At 33.6% G+C, this 24,064-nt stretch overlaps 2 protein-coding genes across 2 annotated transcripts; one reads left to right on the top strand and one right to left on the bottom strand.

Moving 5' to 3' along the window:
* The first annotated feature begins 1,177 nt into the window (after positions 1-1,177).
* On the top strand, positions 1,178-24,014 carry LOC106068931 (sorting nexin-30-like). Its single transcript, XM_056028396.1, has 11 exons — positions 1,178-1,298; positions 9,394-9,588; positions 14,133-14,243; positions 14,522-14,683; positions 14,849-15,044; positions 17,159-17,289; positions 17,895-17,963; positions 18,062-18,148; positions 18,465-18,569; positions 19,441-19,593; positions 19,926-24,014. The coding sequence occupies exons 1-11, from the start codon at positions 1,209-1,211 to the stop codon at positions 20,031-20,033; spliced, it is 1,407 nt and encodes a 468-aa protein (XP_055884371.1). The 5' UTR covers positions 1,178-1,208; the 3' UTR covers positions 20,034-24,014.
* On the bottom strand, positions 12,094-16,748 carry LOC106068932 (uncharacterized). Its single transcript, XM_013228434.2, has 2 exons — positions 16,505-16,748; positions 12,094-15,915 (listed from the first exon to the last, which is right to left on the bottom strand). The coding sequence occupies exon 2, from the start codon at positions 15,905-15,907 to the stop codon at positions 15,209-15,211; it is 699 nt and encodes a 232-aa protein (XP_013083888.1). The 5' UTR covers positions 15,908-15,915; positions 16,505-16,748; the 3' UTR covers positions 12,094-15,208.
* Positions 24,015-24,064: the final 50 nt, after the last annotated feature.

Genomic DNA, 24,064 nt, shown 5'->3' with positions numbered 1-24,064 from the left:
GGCTCTTTTTAAAGAACATAACATTAAAGAGTTTTAGTAAATCAAACAAATAAGGCAACATTCTTGGTTTGAGACGCGATAGTTAGATTACACCTAGAGTGGAGGATCCTTGCTAGATAAAGTTCAAGTGATGCAGACTATTGATTTCTATACTCCATGCTTCTTGCATAAACTTTTCGAAATCTCCGAAAACAAGTGTTATGGATGATCACAATAATTGACTTACTGACTTAATCCTGTGCACTCCCAGGGGAGCATAGGTCCGCAACCACAACACTCTCCACCGAACTCGGTTCTGCTCCCAATAATTACAAGGACGTATTAGTAAGACAAACGTTTTCAGTGATGAATCGTGCGAAACCGTCTCTTAGACAAACATCTAGAATTCTATGATTTAGGATAAACTTCTCATGAATGTAAATACTAGATTCACGGGTTTCTAATAAAAATTGTTTTATTGTATAATTCCCTTTTTTTTTTTTCACTTTTTCTTCATATGGCCCGCGACTCGAGTGTCGGATAATAAAATGGCACGCCGTCCGAGTAAGGTTGAGCATCACTGTTATATCTAATGAACGCATAGTTAACACAGGGGCGCCCCAGGGGGCTGTGACATCGCCATTGTGGTTCATTTGGTACACCAATGATTTTCAATCCGATAGTTCTTGTTGCTCCTTCACAAAACTCGCTGATGATGCGGCTCTTCTTGTCCTGCTCTCAGATAGCTCAGACGTAAATGAGTATTTCAAAGAATTAGAACACATTGAGGAATACTGTAAAGATAATTTTTTATTATTAAATGTAAAAAAAAACAAAGAAATGATAATCGATTTTCGCAGGGACAAGAAGGAAAATGATATTGTTTATGTAGCTGGAGAGACTATTGAAATTGTGCAAACCTTTAATCGTAAAAAGGTTGAGAACCGCTGAAAAAAAAAAACAACGTAGATCTAGAACTAGATCTATATAGATCTATTACTTTAGTCTTTAGTACAATCATTAAATCAATAAATCATAAGACGGATTGAAAAAAAATAATTTTTCAAGCCTTTATTGAGACACCAAAATCGTTGCCGCCGATTATTATTATTTTTTGTATCAGCCGCAAATTATTAATTAAATAATTAAAACATATTTTCCGTGAACTTATCAGTTTATCGTAGGGTGCATTACGGAACCGTACTTATAGCAGGTCTCATTCAACAACAATGGCTACTCCTACGAATTCTAAAGATAGTGAAAAAAAATTTAAAGATCCTCTTTTAACAGGATTTGACAAGGATAGTGATGATGATGGGGTTAGTTTATTATCTTTATCTTAATTGTTGATCTAGATCTAGATCTAAGATCAATGTAACTACTTTCTAGATATCTTTAATAATCTTATTATCAGAGTCTCAGTCTGACAGACTGTCACAGACTTCACAGAGTACAGAGTGACAGTCAGAGTAGAGTGACTAAAAAAAAGTACTAACTTTAATTTAGTAACTACAGTTACTACAGTAACTTACGTTTATCGAACAAGTTAAGCTCATTCGCCGACATTTTTTATGTTTGAATTTGTGTATCTCCGTAAAAATTAGACCTAGAAAAAAACTTATTGTATCTGTGAACTCCTCATCCATTTTTCTTAAAAAGTAGACATGTTTTATTCTATTAATACTCATAGTTAAACTTATATTTGATGTTAAAATGGGTCAGGTTGATGATTTCAAAAGCTTAAATTATCGAACACTTTTTTTACCTGTATCTTGTCTTATCGAACATATTAAGAACTTATCGAACACATGAGAAGTATGGTGTTTTAAAAGTGTTATAATCTTAAAATTTTGTGAAAAGTATGGTGTTTCAAAAGTGTTATAATCTATATTTTTTTTATTTATATCATTTTCTTTTTACGCCATGTCAAGAAAGACAGAGTTTTAGTCATTTTCACATGGTCCACATCGAAGGAATCTATCACTGATCAGCTCTGCTTAGAAACTGATGGTGCTAAGCCCAGTAACGCATTACCGTAGTACTTATTTAGGTCTAAGCTATTGCTATAACTTAGCCAAATAACCTCAACGAAAGGATTATGAAATAACAAAATAGAATGTTTAATAACCAAATAGGAAACTAGATCTAGATCTAGAATTACACTAATCACATCACAAGCGTCGTTTTCATCTCTAATCATCGGCCATCTTGACTTCCCCTCTGTTCTCTATCGTGTCCTCTGGTACACAATGTCGCGCCAAATGACAGTGCGCAATGTAGAGTCATAACACTGCCCCCTCCTTAGTTATGTTCGTCCCGAACATGACCAGATTTTCGCTAGGGCTGAAGAATTGTCAGTGCAGATGAAGTTCTGGCAAGAAAGTTATAGTCCCACTGGAGGCCAGGTCATAAACACACTGTCATTTCAAGCCATCTCCAGAAGGTAGGCCTGTCTATACATGTCCATTAACCACATTATCAGTGTCCAGTTTCCGCTGAAATTGATTCATCTTTTACTCTGCTTTGTGAAGGCAGACGTACACACGTTTGTCAAGTCCAGACCTGTTGATGGTTTTTCTGGTATTTGCATTGTTCATTCGAGGTGCCGCCCGTACAGTTCTTATTAAATTTCTGTCTGCAGTTAGTACTGGTAGCCAAACAGGAGTATTGGACACAGACCCAACGTTGTCCGATTTGGTCATGCCCATTGAAGCACTATCAAGGGCATCGAAAGCAATAGTTTCACTCTGCTTATAGGTCACTCTTCTAGTTTCTTCATCTAGCGTTTTCTTTTCGGGTCCGCGCTTATCGTTGAAAAGGTTGCCACTTTCTTTATCTTGAAAGCTAGACACATCTGATGTGTCATTATGATCATCGACGGCGCTGCCACCACCAACACTTTCCTTGTAACTACCCGTATAGCCACAACAGTGATTGGTTGATGTTTCAATCTCCGCTCTTCTAGGATGTAGCTGGCCTTCCAGTTCGATCCACTTCAGTTTGTCCCTTTTATGATACCTGTTTACTGACAGATTAGACCACTTTGGTATGGTCGTATGTTCGATTCGTTTCACCTGAATGCCTTCCACGCCATCATCAAGCAATGGGAACTCTATGTGTCCATATTGTAAAGTTCCACTTCCAATGTTTAGAGATAAACCGAATTCCTGCATAAAATCCAGACCCAGGATGCAATCGTCAACAACATTGGCGATCAGAAAATCATGACTAAATGGTTGACTTCCTATTTCAAAATTAAGCCGTACCTGTCCTAATATAGGTAACAGTTCGCCACCTGCCGTTTTAAGAGTAGAGCCATTCACTCGTATTATTTCCCGATCAAAAATCAGACTGGGTCCAACTATCGACCGCATAGCCCCTGTGTCCAAGAGGAACCTATAAGAACCAGCGCCAATCTTTCCCTGCACTCTCAAGGTTCTGCTTTGTTCTAACACTCTGAAAGGAGTCTTTATTCTCGGGGTTTCGATTTCCTGGGCTGCCCGTTCTTGCTCCCTAAGCCCGTAGAATCGTAGCGGTTGACGTTCCGATGCACAGCCTTGGCCTTGGAACAACATGTTACAATTCCTTCGTAAATGACCTGGAGTGTTACAATTCCAACAACGAAAAGTCTTTTTACTACGCCTTGAGGTCTGATAATGTTCCCGTTCATTTAAAGCCTTTTCTACCATTCTTCGAATCCGCCTCGGCAGATCCTCCTCTTCCGCCACATTTAACGTCCGACAATAGTGTATGCTCCTCGCTGAAACTTCGGCCGCCTTGTAGGACAGGGCATAGATGAGGGCTTCGTTGATTTTTCGTTTTCCGCTTATTCGGATGGCTTTCTTAAGTTCCGAATCTCGCACTCCATCTATGAAAGCATCTGTGACCAGAACATCCAGAAGTTCCTGTGTTGCCGATGGGTAGGCAAGACGGGCGAGACGTTCCACGTCTGCTGCTAATTCCTGTAATGTCTCTCCGTTTTTCTGTTGTCGATTCTTTAATTGCATCCTGAAAACTTCCTGCAGGTGTTCATTGCCGTATCGTAGTTCCATAGTTTTGACCATGGCATCGTAGTCTGTCCGATCCATCATAGTCTGTATCAATTCGGCTGCCTTGCCTCTGAGTGCCAACATGAGACCAGTTGCCCTATCTGCCTTGGTAACCCATCTGTTGACTTGCGCCGCCGCCTCGAATTGTAATCGATACGCCGACCAAGACACAGAGCCGTCAAACACCGGTGGTTTAATCTTCCCCGTCATTTCAGTCACAGTGGCTCCCACATCTTGTTTCTTTTCCAGCTCCGCCTTCATTTCATTTCGTAATTGTTGAATTTTAGAATCAACATCTCCCACCATTTGGGACCTTAATTCAGCGACCTCATTTCTTAATTGTTGTTTGAAACTGTCTATGCCATTTTTCAAATCGGTCACAAATGATTTTATAGAGCCCAGTTCATTACCCATTTCTTTTTTAAGTTCATCCTTTAATGATTTCATGTCTTCTTTCATCGAGTTCCCTATGTCAGTATTTGTTTTGCCTTGTTCTTGCATCATGTTCCAAAGCTCCATCATAGTCGGTTCTATTTCAAACTCATAGGTCTCCGGGTCCTGTTCTTCCTCTATCATGCTTTGCCTAAGACGCTCCATAAGTGCCTCCTTGTTGCCGCTCACCTTCAGCTCTCTACCTCTGAGTTCCTGCCTAAGTTCCTGTAATGACAGTTGACTAAGTGTTTTCTTAGACGCCATCTAGTATTAAAACGTTGATCAACTAAAATCAAAACTTATGTTGATTTACCCGAAAATGGACTCGTTCAATGTCCCATACATAGATCTAGACCATCTTCTCCCCTTTCGTTGAGGATCCCACTTCTGACACCAATTGCTATAACTTAGCCAAATAACCTCAACGAAAGGATTATGAAATAACAAAATAGAATGTTTAATAACCAAATAGGAAACTAGATCTAGATCTAGAATTACACTAATCACATCACAAGCGTCGTTTTCATCTCTAATCATCGGCCATCTTGACTTCCCCTCTGTTCTCTATCGTGTCCTCTGGTACACAATGTCGCGCCAAATGACAGTGCGCAATGTAGAGTCATAACACTATTTTGAGACATAAGGCCATTAATAAATTAAATCCAGATATTATTTATTTGAGGGAGAGCCTAATAAGCTTTGGTAGCCAATAGATAATCCCGCCCTCCCCAAGTCATTGCAGGACACAACAGTTTACATGGTTGACCTAAAAACAAAACATACGGCACGCGGCCCTACGTAACTAGCCGCCGATCTAGCACGCTCAGTGTATGTAACAGCCCAAAAGTCAGTGCTAGATATTTTTCGATCTGGGCGGGGAAGGGGGGGTGCTGAAAAGCTATGGTAGCTTGCAAGCTGTGTTACCTATGGATGTAGATAAATCCGCCCTCCCTAAACCACCTGGTTGACCAAAAAAAACACTGTATTTTAGAGCACGCTTAGTATTTGTCACACACACACACAAACAACATATCTATATATCTATCACGCCTAGTGTTTGTGACCTAATTAGAGGCTTGACCGTAGGTACTCGAATGATGGCTCCTTCCCCTTTCCCCTCAACATTGTTCTTACTACAACTTGAACAATGTTTTGGGGCTGTGTTGATGGCCTGGTTTACACCTGTGTGTTGGGCTGTCACTGACCTTTTTTTTTTGTTGTGTGTTAGTCTGGTGGCTGCATTTGGATTGAGTCTTGAAATTTACGTTGTTACTTTGCACTGAAAAAGTGTGAATGTTGGAGAGTGGAATTGCGTAAGAAGAAAGCGCGGGTAAGGGTGTGTAGGCATAATAAGAGAGTGGTTAAATGTGTTATTGTTATTATTTTGAGTATTTGTAATGTTTCAAAGGAGTGTCTTTGTAGCGCATTATGAGCTTTATCATACTTTATGGTATATGGTACTTTATATATAATTTTTTTTAGACCCTGCGCCACATGTCTAGATCGAGAAGCACAACTGACTATGTATTTGAGGCTGACGTCACATTTTAATGGTTGATCAATTATTGATGATCTCTTGATACAGTGTCTTGACTGTTTCTCTCTCCCCCCCCCCTTTTTTTTTACCTACCAAAGACATTTTTAATTCAAAATACCATAACTACATTCTATACCTCCCCCATAGCCCTTTCGTTTTATTAATATCTCTTCACATCAAGCACATGCACTAGGTATTGGTTTATAACACATAATTCAGAAGTTAATAGAATGGGGCATCTGAAAAAAAAACACAACTGTATATATTCTAAATTCATTGTTCCTGTGTTATATCCTATATTTATTGTTCCCATGTTGACACAACGATGATAATAGCATCAAACTATATGTGTCATAAAATCAAGCTTTTAAAATGGGTACAATTAGTGCATATCGATGTAAATCAATTTACTTAGAAAAATATAGCACATTTACGGTAAACCACAAATAGCTGATACAAATTGTAACACATGGGTAATTTATATATGTACTTTGCATTACATTATTTTTAAAAATAACAATTAAAAAATATATAATTTAAATATTTTGTCTTCTTTGGGTTATATCCCTTTGGCGTTCGATATCTTACAAAGCTGAGATTGCTTATATAAAAACAGCTATTATCGAACACCCCCTTTTTAAACCTCAATTTTCATGTTTAGGTAGCAAAGGACACTTTAAAGAAAATAGTTGCAAATATTTCTCAGCCTAATTAGAAGCGTATTATATAGGTTTTGTTGAGCTGAAGCATCATTGGCATTAAAAAATACCCTTAACCCGAGACTCACTTCACTCTTCCCAAGAGGTCAAAAAAAGTGAAATTTTTATACCAATATTACCAATGCACTTTGAATATAAGTAAAAAAATTATCCTCGGGTGAAAATGAAACTAAATATAACTTAACTATAAAGAAATGGACGATGCACAGTAGGAATGGACTAGTTTCGTCATAATCATCGAAATAAAGGAGATTTTTAAAAAATACAATGGGGTGTTCGATAAGTACCTTAAAACGAAGGTGTTTGATAGATGTAAGTTACTCTAGTAATATACTTATATAGTAACTTCACTAAGTAACAGTACTAGATCTAACAGTAAACACTAACATTAACATCACTAACACTGAGTAACAGTGACCACTAAAAATGACTAAATTCACTAAATTTATATTATTTATTAATTTATAGTTATACTTATAGTAGACTTTATAGTATTATAGTTATAGATTAAGATTATTATTAATCTTTATTACGCCAAATTACGGGGCTGGACTACCATAGCCACGCCTCTAAGGTAACCAGGTATAATTCCAGATGAACAACTCCCTCCCCCTTTTATTTGTTTAGTCCATCACATTGAGTTCATTGATTGACAGGTGACCACAAGTCAGATACGATGGATGTAATTACTCTCTAGAGGTCTCACGAGGGAACTATGTTTGTTTACTTAGTAGCTAATCTTAATTGGGGGGGGGGGGAGTGGACTGGACTTCAAGCCAAACATCTACACGGGTATCCGGACAAAGAGTTTGCTTATTTGGAGAAAAATCTTAATCACGTGGTTGGGCTAGAGGCCACACCTTTTCAAGTGTGCCGAGTTACTTAAACATAAATCTCAATTAGTAAGCTGGACTAAAGATCATACACACCTAAACAAGTGACCTTTAGCTACACAGAACACACACCGCGAGATTATATAGCCCACTAAACCAGTAACTAATTATTTTGTAGAAGACACGACCAGGGCTATCTTTGAGAGCTAAACACCCCCTACTCTTTATTTTATTTCTTTGGTCCTTGACACCCAATTTATTGATAGACATTGACCATTTTTTAAGCCAGAATGAAAAAACACAACGTGCTAACAAAGGATATTACACTGTCAATAAATATTACGGTTAAATAATTTTTCTAACGTGTTAACTTGAATATTATTCCTGCAAATATGTGTCTTGATTTGATAATAATATTCTTAATAATTTGTGACTGTCAATTAACTCCTGTTACTACTATTTTTTTTTACTTAAGATGCGTACTTAGCCACTGTGTATCAGGCTAGGATGACTTTTACACATAAATAACAGAAAAACCTTACAGTAAATTTGAAAATCGCATAAAATAAATTGAATAATAGTACCGCAGTTAGATCTAGCAAACAAAGAAACAATATGCTGGAGTGTAAAAAAAACAAAAACAACCCTTGACCTCTAACTAGTGGATGGGTATAATTTATCTATATGCTTGACTGACCATGCCAATGTGTTATCTTTTTTGACTGACACCCAACTCTATTGCGTGCATATGCTCAAGGAAAAAACAATGGTTGATGGTTAACACAAACAACTATACACACTACACTAGGACTACATGTGTAGGCTCACTAGGTATATCGGACCAGGTTGTTGGTCTGAAATTCATGAACACATACATCCCACCACTATACAAGGCAGATTGCACTTTACTTATGAGATTTACATTAGTAACTAGTTAAATATATACTAACATTATTTACATTGACCTTCCTACACACATCCTTTACAGTTGGTGGCATCTTACATACACACAGACACACTCATGCTATACAGATTTTTAGAAATACTGTTAAGCTTGAATAAATCAATCAGTAACAGAGTTTAAAACAATAACGTATATAAAAGGAAAAAAAATAAAACCAATCAATATAGGTTTGTTATTTAACAGTTTCGTAAAATGTTCAGCAACACAAGCTATTAACAAAATTAAGTATCCGGCTCCGGCCCCGGCCGAATATCAAATTTTACTATCTGGTCATATCCGGCCCCGGCCGGATATCAAAAAGTACTATCCGGTGCACCCCTAATTTAAATACGAACACAAAAAATAAAAATATAAACATATTTATTCTACCAAAATTAGGTCACTGGGATAGTGACTTCAACACAGACTTTTAGACTTATTTTATGTTGCATGATTAGATGTGTGTTGAATGTTTGTGTTTTTGTTTATTTATGTAATAAATTTCTAATGCAGGTAATCTTTTGTAGTATAGTACAGGTTAGGATAGCCATTATTGCCTAAATAGCTGATATTCTCTCTATAGATATAAATCTAGATCTATCTAGTAGGTCTAGATCTAGGCATTTAACTTCATTCAATGTACCAAGCTCACTCCAAACATTTGCCCATTTATTCTCTATTAAAAAAACAACAACAAACAAACAAATATAATATAAGATCATTAACATTGATGTCCAAAACTGGCTGTCTGAAATAAATTTTGTTAAGAAAATTGTAATTTAATTCAAATTATCTAGCACTGACAGTCCTCCTAAAACATAAAATATCTTATTTTATTTCCTTTTACACTAATATAATATATTAAAATAAAAATCAAATATCAATTTTTTATTCACACCAGATGGAAAGTCTTGACCTAGAAGCATCTGCCAAATCAGAGGAAGGGTCAGTATCAAGAAGTTCAAGTCTTATAGCTAATTTCCGCCTTGATGATGATTGTGATGGGGAGACAAGAGATTTATTTATTGTTGTGGATGATCCTGAGAAACACACTAGCACCTTGGAAGCTTACATCACATTCAGGGTCACAACCAAGGTTTGAGATTGCCTTTATTATAAATTCTTTTTCTTTGCTAATTATTTGATGTGTGCAGAATATTAAACAAACAATTTCATTTTCCTATTGTGTGTTTCATTTTCTGTCTTTTTATTTTGCTAGCAATATAAATAATTCAATTTCATAAATAAATACAAAAATAATATAAAAATTATTTTAATCGATCTTTTTATAATAAAGCTTCACACAAAGGTCAAAGTTTTTATATGTCTGATTGTATATATATATATATATATATATATATATTTATACACAGCTTTTTTATTAAAAAAAATAATGTTAATAGTATAAAAATTGCATTCAAATAATTTTTTCTTTTTTCATTAAATCATTTTGTTGCAATGTAGTGTAACTGAGTTGATTTTCTGTGTGCGTCCAGTGTGTCAGAATGTCATGTCCAGTGTGTGTGTGTGTATAGTACTTCATCAGTGTTATGCGAGACGTGCTAGTTTCATTCACTGTTTACTGTAGTCTAATTTTGTCGAATAAAGCCATGTTATTGGTATACTAGTATTTGTTGTTTCATTACATGCAACTTATACACCTCTTCTATTAGAATGCACAAAGCACAAAGATATATTTAATGCCTTCAAATCTGGTTATTCAGACCGAATTTGGGACACAATTGTTTTGGTCTTAAAAACTGGCTGGTCTGATTACATTAACAGGCCTTTTGTAACAAGACCAGATAAATGTTAAACATTTATTGTGTGATATACAGTTATAGTTATAACTTATAAAGAACCACTGTTACTTACAAACATTTGAGATGGAAAAATTAATCGCAAACAAGTTTTTCAACATGATTAACAGCACAATGGTAGCCTGCAGGAACCTTATCATGTGAAGCATAATTTTAAAAAACAAAAAGCTTCTTACTAAAAATCCAGTCAACGTTTGAAGAACTTATCCATTGTGATCTCTTGCTGGACTTGAACAAAATCACAAGAAGCATGAAACACAGCATTTGGATTGCCAAATTTCTCTCCTGCTTGAAATAGGAGAACAAAGTTTCAATCCATTTCTTAGAACCCTGCATTGTCACTCATTAGGTGGATCATCATCTATGATAGGAACAACAATTGCTGTGCCTTAATCTTCATTTTCATTGTAGAATTGAAGCTTGTTGTCTATGGATAAAAATTCTTTGTAATTGTTGCCCTGTTGATGACTCAAAATTTTCGATTAGTGACTTCTTTTTCACTCTCACTTTCTTTTGTCCAATTAAATGGAGTCTAAGTCCAAATAATAATAAAATTATAATTTGTTTTGTTTGTTTTAATTTTGGACGTTCCTTCAATATTGAAGGTTATAATGTCCCAGCCAAAACCTCATGCAGTAGGGTGGGCTTGAACTGAGGACCAAAGCACACAGTACACAACTTACAATAGGATTTGCTTTGGTCATTAAGAATTCAGTCCAAATAAACTGATGGAAAAATGAACTGATGGTCAAATTTACGGGATTCGACTATATTAGATTTTATTCAGTTGAATGCAAGGCAATTATAAAACATCAGTACAGTTGTTCTAGTAAAACATTGATTTTTTAAATAATTAGCAATCTAAAAACATACAATTAATATTTTAAAAAGTGCAAAGAAAATAAAAGTGGAATAATTACATTTGATCCTTTTTTATATTTTGTTTTCTGCTTTAAAATATCATCAAGTTTCTTTCTTAAGGGGCTCTAAATAATTTGCTTATAATATATATTACATATATATACAGTGCTTTATTTTTGTACAAAAATAGATTATTATATATGTATGTATGTATATAAATATATTTTGCTTTATATCTAAAATTATTAAACTTTGTCATAAATATCTATTTAACTTTGTAACTTTGTAAAAATAAATACATAAAAAAATATAGTTTCATCACCAAACATATAATGGGTTGATTTTGTGAAACTGAGAATGAGAAACATCAAATTATTTGTAAAGATTTTACTGGTATAAAATATGATTTTTTTTTGTTCATCATATACCTCCTTGCTTGACCTTTAGTTAAAAAAAAATACAAATTGCAAAAGTCCATAGTCAACCTAATCTTATTAAGATCTTAATCTTAGCAATTCTCATGGTCATCTAAAAAGAGTTTAATTTAAAATGTTCAGAAAAAAGCAAAAATCAAACAATTACTTAATGCTGTGAATACATTTTACAGAAACTTATATTATTATTAATCAACGAGTTGACTTTACTAAGCAATGCTAATTATAGTTCAATTTTAAATATTTATTTTAATAGTATAAGACATGTGCAAATAACAACAAACCTACTAACTGTATTTTTCAGTCACAAAAAAAGTTGTAGAGTTGATTATTGTAAAAGTAATAGCTCTTTAAATGATATTCAGTTTAAATATTTCAACACAGCACATCAACATGCTTACTATTCTACATTACTATTCTACATAGGATGTATTATATCACATATAATGAAGATTTATTCCAAAAATGTTATTGGTTTATTTTGTAAAAAAAAAGTTATTTAACAATAATTGCTTTAAAAAAATGGTTTATGTACAACATACTTGTATTTATATGATTCTGTTTTTAAGAAAGAATATTCACAAATACTAATAATACTAAAATATAAACATATAGACAGCTGGTTGTCTAAATGTTTACTTACATATATATATTTATATAATCCAGTCTCTAATCAGGAAATAGCAAAGCTCTGTTTGATGGCATTAAAGCGGCCCTGGGTCTAGCAGTGTCTAAGCCTGCCCCCCTTCTATCCAAATTTGGAGAAAAAATTACAGATCAAACCAAGCAGCTAGAACAATGGACATAACACTACCTCGATGTCTATGTCACAGAATACAGTAGACGATGTCGCCCTGGCTTCTCTACCAGATCTTCCAGTATAGGAATGCCTAGATGAGCTTCTCAGCCTTAGTGACCTCAAAAAAGCAATTAACTGCATAAAAAAAAAAAAAAGAAAATCTCCAGGGAGTGATGGTATCCCAGTGAAAGTAGTTAAAGTCAACGAATCACTCCTGCTCCCTGAAATCTATATTCTCCTCTGCCGCTGTTGGGAAACAGATCATGTCCCAAAGGACGTGTGACGCAACTATAGTCACAATATACAAGAACAAAGGAGATCGGAGTGACTGCAACAATTATAGGGGTATCTCTCTCCTCTGTATAGTGGGCAAAATCTTTGCTAGAGTGGCACTATCCAGGCTGCAAGTGATAGCTTCTAGAGTCTACCCAGAGTCTCAGTGTGGATTTAGTAGTGATAGATCCACTATAGACATGATATCTTCTCTACGACTACTGCAGGAGAAATTCAGAGAGAGAGACAGACCCCTTTACATTGTTTTGTTGATCTGACTAAAGCCTTTGACATGGTCAGCAGAAGTGGCCTTTTCAAACTCCTAAGGAAAATAGGTTGCCCTCCCAAATTAATGAAGTTCAATGAGTGCTTTCATTAGGAAACTAAATTTACTGTCAAATTCAATGGAGCCCAATCAGCACCTTTTGAGGTTTGCAGTGGTGTTAAGCAGGGATGTGTGCTCGCACCTACTCTGTTTGACATTCTTCTCCTGTCTACTGCATTATGCGTACAATGACATAAACGAAGGTGTGTTTCTCCATACAAGATCCTCTGGAAAACTATTTAATGTATCAAGGCTGCCGGCAAAAACTAAGGTTAGGAAGTTGCTCATCAGGGAACTCCTGTATGCTGATGATGCAGCTATTGTGGCTGATTCTGATATTCAGCTACAGTCCCTGGTTGACAAACTATCTGCTGCTTTCCAGAAGTTCGGCTTAAACATCAGTCAAAACAAGACTAAGATACTTGTCCAAAACACAAACACTGCACCTCAAGTAAACATTAATGGCCAACCACTAGAAATTGTTGATCACTTTTGTTACCTTGGCTCCATCATATCCAACAACACTCTACTCATGGCAGGAAAAAAAGCTGAATGTCTTCCACCTCTGATGCCTAAGGCGGATTTTTAAAATAAGGTGGCAAGATAAGATAACCAATGAGGAAGTGCTACGAAGAGCAGGTGCCAGGACATCCGCTCTGTTATCAGCAGCAGATGCCTTGGCTGGCTTGGCCACATTCGTAGAATGCCAGTAGGTCGACTTCCACAGGACATTCTGTATGGCGATCTAATAGAAAGCAGGAGAGCTGCTGGTTGCCCACTTTTATGTTATACGGATGTATGCAAACGCGACATGAAGCTCTTCTAAATCGACACTAGCAGCTGGGAAGAGGTGGCACTGGATAGATCCACATGGAGAGAGAGAGCATAAAGGAAGGGTCACAAATTGCAGATGTCATACACAACAGAAGCAGAAAGAAGGGTGAAAATGCAACGGTGCCTGGTGATTACATATGCCCAACCTGCGATCGCAGCTGTGTATCAAGGATTGGCCTCTTTAGTCACACAAGAAGTTGCAAAGGGAAATAATCGTCTCTCGAGTCGTAAAATGCCACACATATATATCAATTTTTTTACAGTTGTAAAATATTTTTTACATTTTGTCTTTAGACCACTCGAGCTGAATTTGAAGGCACAGACTTTAGTGTACGAAGACGTTATAATGACTTTTTATGGATTCGACAAAGGCTAGAGGAGAATTATCCAACACATCTTGTCCCGGTAATTAGCTTATATTAGTATATTAGTTGTCTAAAAGGTCAAAAGAAATAGAAAAGCAATTTACTTAGTTCTACTGCTATAACTAATGTGATTTTAAACTCAGAGCATTATCTAATAAACAGGAATCTTTTCTAGTAGAAAATTCATGTTAATTCATGTTACAAATAAAAAAAAATGCTTTTGCACTCAATTTATCTAGTGGAAAGAGTAGATACAAACTGAAACTAATATTTATATTTTATTTTGGAGCACAATGAATTTTTTCTCGCTTTCTCTAGCCACTGCCAGAAAAGCATAGTTTAAAAAGAATGGATCGTTTTAGTACGGAATTTCTTAAAGTACGTCAAACAGCTCTTCAAAAGTTTTTAACTCGAGTTGCTGACCACCCAGTCTTATCTTTTGATAAATGCTTTCAAGTATTTTTGACAGCGAAAGCTTGGGTAAGAAAACTAATTGTTTTATTTGTTTAGTTGTGCCACTTATTGCACACCTGTTTTTGTGAATTGTTTAATTGCTTAACATCTTGAAGTGACAGTAGTTAATTGTGTTAGAACTTTGTTGAAAGGAATGGGACTGATAACATTTGACATGCTGGTACATTCCAGGAATTTCAAGCTCATAAAAAACAAGGCTCTGGGTTCCTGAGCAGAGTGTCTGATTCATTGCACATCATGTCTGCCTCTTACATGATCAAGAACAGACCACCTGAGTTTGCAGTCATGCATGATTACATGACACTTTTGTCAGACAAACTGGCTGTGATGGATAGAATTTCTCAGAGGGTGGCCAAAGAGCAGAATGGTATGTTCTAGGCTGTGTTTCTGTTGGTCTCAATAGTTAGATGAAAGTGTATGCCATGATGTATGTTTCAACAGTGCAGGTTAATTTGTCCAAGAAACTGATTCAGTTGATTTTCATGATTATTGTTAAAGACAATGCAACAACTTAAGCTTATTTAGAAACTTTCATTTTTCATTGCCCATGGTTGATAGTGTTGTTTCATTATATGTATTAAAAGTGCTTGTCTCATTAACCAATGGTTGTACTGTGGTTGTACTATAAATAGGTTTCTCAAAGTAACTTTTAACAATTATGTTAATACTATTGATCAAGGAAGATCCAGCTACTAATGAGCCTAACAGACTAGCCATAAAAGTTAGACAAAAAATAATGATTATCACTATGATTTTCTTTCTATTATTCCTTAAAAATGTCATTAACTTATCAAGGGACTTATCTTCTGTCTGGCCACTTTCAACATGTACTTTTCCTTGTTCTACATCTTTGTGACTCTCTGGCATCTTTTTGTGTACATTTTCTGGTATCATCTTTTGTACAAGTTTGTCCTTACTTTTGATGACTAGCTGAGGTTCATACACATCCTGTTCCTCCTTCTGGCTGAGATCAAGACTGCTATAACAGCCTTCACCCTCAGACTCTTTGCTTTCCTGTTGGATTGCTTGGAGTGAAGTCTTTTTTGTTTTAGGATTAGTATTGGCTGTAGTATTTTTCATAGCATGTAAGGGAATACTAGGAGCAGTCTCCTGAGGTGATTGGGTATTTGTGTAGATGTCATCTCTGTCTTCAACATTTGGCTCTGGTGTAGCTGTTGGTTTGCTGTCCTTGACAGGTTGTGTGTACTCATTGTACTTTCTACTTTTCATTGTTCAGTCTGAAAAGTGCATCACATCATTAATATTGAGCTAAACAACTTGTTCTACATTTAACTCATTTCTATTGAATACCTGACTATTTGGTAGTACTAATGAGCTGATAGCTAAAATTAGTTTAAATCTATACTCATATATTTATATTTAGTCATTGTGGACTTAATGAAGTTTGATATGGCAGTGACTATATTTACTAAATAATATTAAAGTTAAAGAGGAAAAAAAGTACTGTAAGTATTTTCTAAAATCTAGCACTTGAGTCAAAATGTATACAAAGTACTTGGGTACTTAGGAGAAGGACAAAAGTGCTTTTGATTCTAGAAATGAGGTAGCTCACTAGAATTGAGTAAACTGATCATCATACTCAAATCCAAAGTAAAAAATGTCACTGCCTAGACATGAATTCAAATCTTGGATCCAGATATGACACTCAAGTGTTCTATCACTCAGCTGCATAATAGTTTAGATATACACCTACAAATAAGCTGTATACAATTTTGCACATAGAAAAATATATTTAAACAAATTTTATGATTTCATGCCTTAAGATTCAAATAATTTATTCCTGATAATATCTAGTGAAATACATACATTACTCTAAATGTGTTTTTCTAATCTAGTGATTATATCCTAGTATCTGAATACTCTTGGACTTCTCACTGACATCCTAATGCATAGAAAAATTGCACACAATGACTTTTTCTTCCATCTGACCATGCCTCTTATAAGTAAATTACTGTAAATGTGTTTTTTTGAGGGTTTTCATTTAATCCATGTCTATTTATAAACTGGGTGCATATGTCATTAAATTGGTTAAAAGTCCAATTTTTTACAGTAGGAATATTGAATAAAATATTGTATAATCATGCTTGACACTTGTTTCCCTTCCTAGTTAACTGCTAAGTGTTTTTAATAGCCTATTGTTGATGGCTGATTGTTGATGAGTGCTTTCCAGTACTTACTCTTTTACTTCCTGTTACATTTATTCATGAACATATTTGCTACTTTATCAAATTGAAATAAATCAATCTAGAATAGAGTCTTAAATAAATATATATAATAAGTGGATAATTTTTTTTTAAAACTCCCTTGCTTATAACTTCACTTTTCTTCTGTGATTTGATCCCCTGCTTTTTTTCTTTCTTTTTTTTAATGTGCTTTCAATAGTTGCATCAAGTTTTTGCCTTCACCAATACTATTTTACTATTGGTTTACTATTGAGTAAACATTTTTTGTCTGTTTCAGACTACATGGCAGAGTTGCTTGAATGGGGACCTTGCTATACTCTGTGGGCCAATTCAGAAGACCAGCTCACTGGAGCTTTATTGACAATGTCAAAGGCTGTGGATGAATGTGTTAGGGCAATTAAAGAATTAGTAAGTCTTTTAATTTAGGTAACAGTTATTTTTTTTTAGTAAATGAAATTAAAAAAAAAATGTTTGTTAAGATGTAAAGAAAAGAAAATAATAGAACAAAAGATCTGTAACATTACAATTGTTTGCTATTTATATATATATATTTATAAGTTGCTTATATTTTATTTTATATTTATATTTATGTATTAATTGCAAAACTACCATGATGCTAAAAGTAAAAATTTTAACCACAGTTAGAATTAGCTTTTTTCAAGCCTTTACTCTACTGGTTGTTGTGTGGCTATTAAAATAATGTTTGTATTGTTAACTAGGTATTAAGACAGTCTCTATTGGCAGACTGCACTGTTAAAATAATTATATAAAGGGAAACTTATGAATTAGTACAAAGTTTTAAAGGCAGATTTTTCACTTTAAGGGTTAGGGTTAAGGTTATTGAACTGATCATGCAAAAATACAACAAGTAATAATTAGTAATAGCAGTGTATTAAATAAACACATATTTTCTTCATTTTTCTCTCTCTCTCTCTCTCTGTAAAAAAAATATAAATATATAAATAATGTAAAATCAATTTGTATAATCATAGAACATCTCTACTTATCTTCAGATTGATGACACAGATTCTAAATTTGCCCAACCTTTGAAAGAGTATTTGTTATATACTGAGTGTATCAAAGTAAGTTGGTCGTAACTTTCTTCCTCTTAATATTGTCTGCTACAATTGAGCAGCTGTTTCAGTACTTTGATAAAACTTTGTCTGTCTTTCCTGTGTAGTTGGTTTTGAGGAGAAGAGATGCTATACAAAACCAGTATGACATGGTTGTTGATGAACTGGCCAAACGTAGAGATGAGAAAGAAAACGTAAGTTTTTGTAACAAATTGTTCTGAGTTTAGGATCTGAAAGTTGTTTTGCAAAACTAAGGATATGATTTGTTGTTGACCAGAAATATCTATTAGGCAATTTACAAAAAATAAATAGTAAATATTGCTATCATTAAACTGAAACTAAATCTAATTGCTAATCAGTGAACATACTCCTTGTAATTCTCTTTCTTTCCTTCACCTGCCCTTGGTCAACAGCACATCCACTTTTTTTATTCTGCCTTAAAAGCAAAGTTTAAAGTTTAGATTAATAGTTTGTAATTCATTGATCTGCTATTGATATTGTATACTTTAGGTCAAAAGTTCAGATCAAACTTATTCCATTGGAGCTTTCTTAGGGAAAGATCCTGAAGATGTCAAACAACAAAAACATGAAAAATTAGAACAACAAATTTCAGATGTAAGTCTAGGTTTTGCTTATCTAATTAAAGCTTTCTGCAAATTAGAACAACAAATTTCAGATGTAAGTCTAGGTTTTGCTTATCTAATTAAAGCTTTCTGCAAATTAGAACAACAAATTTCAGATGTAAGTCTAGGTTTTGCTTATCTAATTAAAGCTTTCTGCAAATTAGAACAACAAATTTCAGATGTAAGTCTAGGTTTTGCTTATCTAATTAAAGCTTTCTGCAAATTAGAACAACAAATTTCAGATGTAAGACTAGTTTTTGCTTATCTAATTAAAGCTTTCTGCTGTATGTTTACAATAATTATATAGGAAAATCATAGAAACATATATCTATTAATATATTGGTGCCTAAACCAGTTATCTTGGGGCATGAGGGGCTCCTCAGCTTTGGTTGGTTACCAACATAGGAGGTTCAACTCGGAATCCAGACCTCTGCTGCCATGCAGCTATTCCCAAACATAGGAAAAGCTTTGGGAGTCAACCCTGAGGAAATATCAGGGCATAACTTACTAGGCTAAACTGTATCGGTTGTTTGCCATTCCTTTATACTCATCAACTGCTTGGAGAGGGAGGAACTGCTGTGTGGCTGACATCTTTCTGACCATAACTAATGCCCAAGCTTTCATCTCTTTTTTTGACATGATTTATGACCACTTTAAAACCAAGGAGGACAATATATTTAATCATAGCTTTTGGTTTATGCATTTTATAAATACACTGTGTAATAGATCTAAATTAATTAATCAATTTAAACATTATTTATATACACCTACATATAACATTGTTATACACATGGACACACACACACATATACATTGGCACATACGGTGATGAAAGTAAAATTCACTATTCATGTAAATTGCAGTTAATTCATCAAATGGAGAGTCTAAATGACAAAACAGTAGTGGCCAATGCTGATCTGAAGGCTGATATGGAGAGATGGCACAAGCACAAACAAAGGGATTTAAGAGAAACTTTAATGAACATGGCAGATTTACAAATAGCTTATTATGAAAAGGTTGGTTTCTAAATGTCATGCTCCTTAGTTTTACCCTTCAATAAGGGTTGATAAATGTTAAAAGTAGATTAGTTTATACCTTAGGCACGATCTTCAGAATATTAAATAAATAAATGAGAATATGACCAGTAATTAGATCCTAATCTACTATGCAATTCTTATTTCAAAAGTATCTATCTTTAAAGTATAGGAGAATATCATTATATAGTTTTAGTTTTTAGTTTTAAGTGAAATAATTTGGTCAGTAAGCAAGTCTAGCTTTGTAAAAATAAAAACAAAAACTATAAATAAAAGAAAACAATAATTTGAACTTGTTGTATTGGCTGTTTCAGTGTTTGTCAGTATGGGAGAGTACCATTAGAAGTATTCAGAACAAGGATCATATTCAGCTTCCTTCAACAGCAGCTTTGAATGAAAACCACAATCCTTCCATTCCTTAGAAACTGTCTTTGCATGTCTGGATGATGCCCAAGTCACATAGTACACATTCTTCATCGACTTTTATCATAATAGAGTTTTATTGGTTGTATTCTTTCCATAAGTATTTGATGGATTGAAAAAGAATGCTATTTCCTAGACAAATTAAGTGCAATATTTTTTACACAAATTCCTTTGCAGTTTGTCTGTTGTATATATAGACTTAGCTTACAGGATATTTTCATGTATTGCTTAGTACTTTATAGTGTAGTCTGAATGTTTCATCAGTGCTTATAGATGTGACTAAATTTTATAGAAATAGAATTAAATGCATTAGTACAAGTTTTAACATTTAAAACATTTGTATCCAGGTTTCTGGCATATTTTTATTATTTGACTTCATTTATTTGAAATTAGCCAGCTGTTATTAGTGATCAGAGATTTTATTCTATTAAACATTAGATAATTCTCATTGTAAGAATATACATTAATCTTTTTTAGTAAAATTTATTTGTTTAAATTTTTAAAATTGAAAATTTGAAAATATACTATGTGTCAACAACTAGGTTCAGGTGAGAACTATTGGTCCATTCCTCCTGAAAACTAGTTTTACAATGTAACTAGTATGGATGGCTGTTTTAATTGTGCTGTTGTGTCAAGTTCATTGCTGTGTATCATGGTTATTTTACATTAGCTGTTCTAGTCACATCAATATTTGCATCAGAATAGGAGTTATTCTTATACATTTTTAGCCTCAACATAGATTTTTTTTATCATATACTTCTGATAATACTCTCAATAAACATTAGCAAACCTTAGTAAGTCCAATTCATGTTCTATTTGTAATACAAACAAATATGTGAAAAACATTTTTTTTTACAGCAATCCTTGTAGAAATATTTTCTTAAGAAATCTGTTTGAAAAATAATGACCAAACATGCATTTTCAACTTAGCGATCCCACAGTAACACAGTTTGTGCATTTAAAGCTTGGTGTGTAAAACGCAACATATTTGTTATGCTGCTTCTGTGTTAACCTATTTTATTTTAAAATATTAGTTGACTATTTTGTTTCTATTAAAAGGCATTTTTATTGTATACTTCATTGAGTAGAATGGTTTTCATTTGGATTATTTCATTATCAACATTCAAGCTTTGTAAAAATTGATTATCACTATTTATTGAACTTTGGCCTCAGACCAATAAAGTGATTTGGTTGAAACTATTTATTTTCAAAATATATTTATACATGCATTATATTTTTAATGGCTTGAATTTTATTATGGAAATTTTAAATTTTTGTACATTATAGATTACTATCGTAATTTTTTAAATGTATTTTTAAAACAATGTCCTTATATAACTTACTCTGTCAAAGTAAACTTTAAAAAATTATTTTTAAATAAAGCGTAAATAGTTGACAGATTAAGTCGAGTGTTGCAAACTTAAGCAATTTACAATTTGTATTGATTATTTATAAGATTTATGAATGTTTTTGGCTTTGCCCATCCCACAGAACAGTTGGAAAGAAGAAACAACTTAGTCCACTCTAAACATTTTTATTTTGTCAGTCATCAATTTAGATCTAGAGAGGCGCTTTAGTAGTCTTCACAAATTGTATTTTACACCCCTCAATTTTTAGAACTTTTAACTTTTGCTTTAGAATAGAAGACTTCTTGTAGATCTTATTCTAGTTGTTTTAAAATTGATCTACACATTAGTGCCCTCACATATGCACACAATATTTTCAAATGAAACATCCCTTCCTGCAGAACAGTTTCAAAGATAAACATCACGTTTTACAATTTAGTCCACTGTTCTACACACTTACAAGCTTTCATACAGATGTAAAAACACATTTGATAATCACAATGATCTTAGCATAATCCTTTACATTCACTCTGACAATAGTCTACACCTTCAGGAGAATTACATGGAATGGAACAAAAGAAAGTTATGCACCAAAAAAGTGTTAATAAGTGCTTAAGTGGAAGAAATTATTGTTTTGTACTTTAGACTTTAAAATTTTGGCTTTCAAATAGATAGTTGGTAGAAATTGGACATAAAAAAATTATTTTTGATCAATTTAACCACTACAGTTTTGATCTTGAAAATGGCTTAGTTGTCTTAGATCCAAGGTAAGAGAGAAGAGGTTACATTTTTGTGTGGGAGAGTTAGTGATCATTATTATTATGAGTGAGTCGTCAGGACCAAGAATATAATATTGTAGATATATTTGAATGTATTCTCTGCTTTGTTTTGAAAAAAAAAGTCACAAACTGAATTGAATAATGAGAAGACTGTTGAGCACAAACATTTGAGTTGTGGTTGAGAAACATTGACACTGGGTACAGAATGAAGGTCAGTGATGAGCTTATGCCTAAATGAATGCAGTTTTACTGTTGAGTGCACTTCACCTGATCAGATCCAACATTTTGTGTCTGCTTTTCAATTATATTTGAACTTTTAGTTTTCATGTATTGTGATACCACAAAATGTTATTCCTGCAAGTGCTATGACTGTAGAATAAGAGACATGAATAAAGAAATTGAAAATCACATGACTGTAGAGTAGTTGACTGATTTGGCTGCTGATTAACTCTTGTTAGTGGCTTCTGCAGAAACATTCAAATGTGATCTTTATGTAAACTGGTCTTTGTTTTGTTTCTTAATATAATTCTATTCAATGAAAACATGAGTGATGAAATGTATAGCTATGTAAATGTGTGACTTATTTTCTACTAGTTGGTGTGTAGATAAGATTTAGTAGATAACATTTTGTAATGAGATTTAAAAAAAAGCATTTGAGTAAAACCAGGAGAGTTCTTTTTAATGTACAACTTTAAGAGGATCATTTGGTTTTCCTTTTTTATTTTGTTTGATTCAAATCAGAGAAATGTGACCATCATGAGATTTTGTGCAACATTTTTATTTAAAAAGATGTTTTTTTCCTCTTCACTGCTTCATTCTAATGACACAGATAAGTTGGCACAAGACCTTATAATCATTCTGTTCAAATGTAATTTTTTAAATGTTTCTTTGGCATTTATTTTATATACTATTGGTGTTGCCCCCATACAAATGTATTTGATCACATTATCCATGTAAATGAAAGCCACAAGAAATGTGTGTTAGTTTTATTCAACATTCAGTTCACTTATTATTTGCTTTTGCAGCATTTAATATACAGAGATTATAACTGAAAAAAAAGGATTTTGTCCCCATATATTTTGGTCTCATTTTAATAAATGGCTTTGTTGTTTGCTATCACTAGTGATACAAATGTCTATGCTGTTAGAGTGAATGTATTGATACCATCAATGTATGTACATACAGAATGGAGAATGTTATGTATATAGCTTGACATCTTGATGAGTTATAACATCTAGATAATGCTTTATAACATCCTGTCATCTATCTCATTATGATTTGCTTAATTTTTTTTGATATTTAATGAAAACTTTGTAATTTTAGTAGGTCTCTTTAATCTTCAGTAAAACATGCATCAAAATCTTTTTTTTTCATGTTATTTTAAACTTTAAGACTGTTTTGAATAGTTGGATACATCCATAGTGTTTTAGCTTTATCCCTTTTGGCACATAGTCTAGAGATGTACATCAAAACAATATGTTTAAAATTGTTAAAGTCCACTTTAAGTAGATTGTACATGCTTCTATCACAAATCTGAAAATGTCTATGTGGCTCTCTATAAAATGAAATTTAGAAACTACCATATCCATTAATCTGATATATTTTCATCCTATATTTATTGTATAATTAAACATCACTATGTTCCTGACCTATGTTTATCTTCATTAGTTGTATTTTGTTTCAGTACCATTTTCCCCACTCAGCTACATCTTTTTGATGTACGGTACACTATAGATATTAATGTGTACATTCATTTGTCTTTGTATACTGAATGGACATAGCAGACTGTGATTTTTTTTACCTTTATGTTGTATATCAATGTTAATAAAAAATAAAGGAAAAAAATAGTTTAATATATCTTTAGTTACTTTATTTTCCAGTCCATCACAGACCATAACTTGTGCT

Source organism: Biomphalaria glabrata, chromosome 5, assembly GCF_947242115.1.
Source record: "Biomphalaria glabrata chromosome 5, xgBioGlab47.1, whole genome shotgun sequence".
NCBI lineage: Eukaryota > Metazoa > Mollusca > Gastropoda > Planorbidae > Biomphalaria > Biomphalaria glabrata.
Note: the sequence above shows the minus strand (reverse complement) of the source record. Positions and strands in the feature narration are given on the sequence as shown.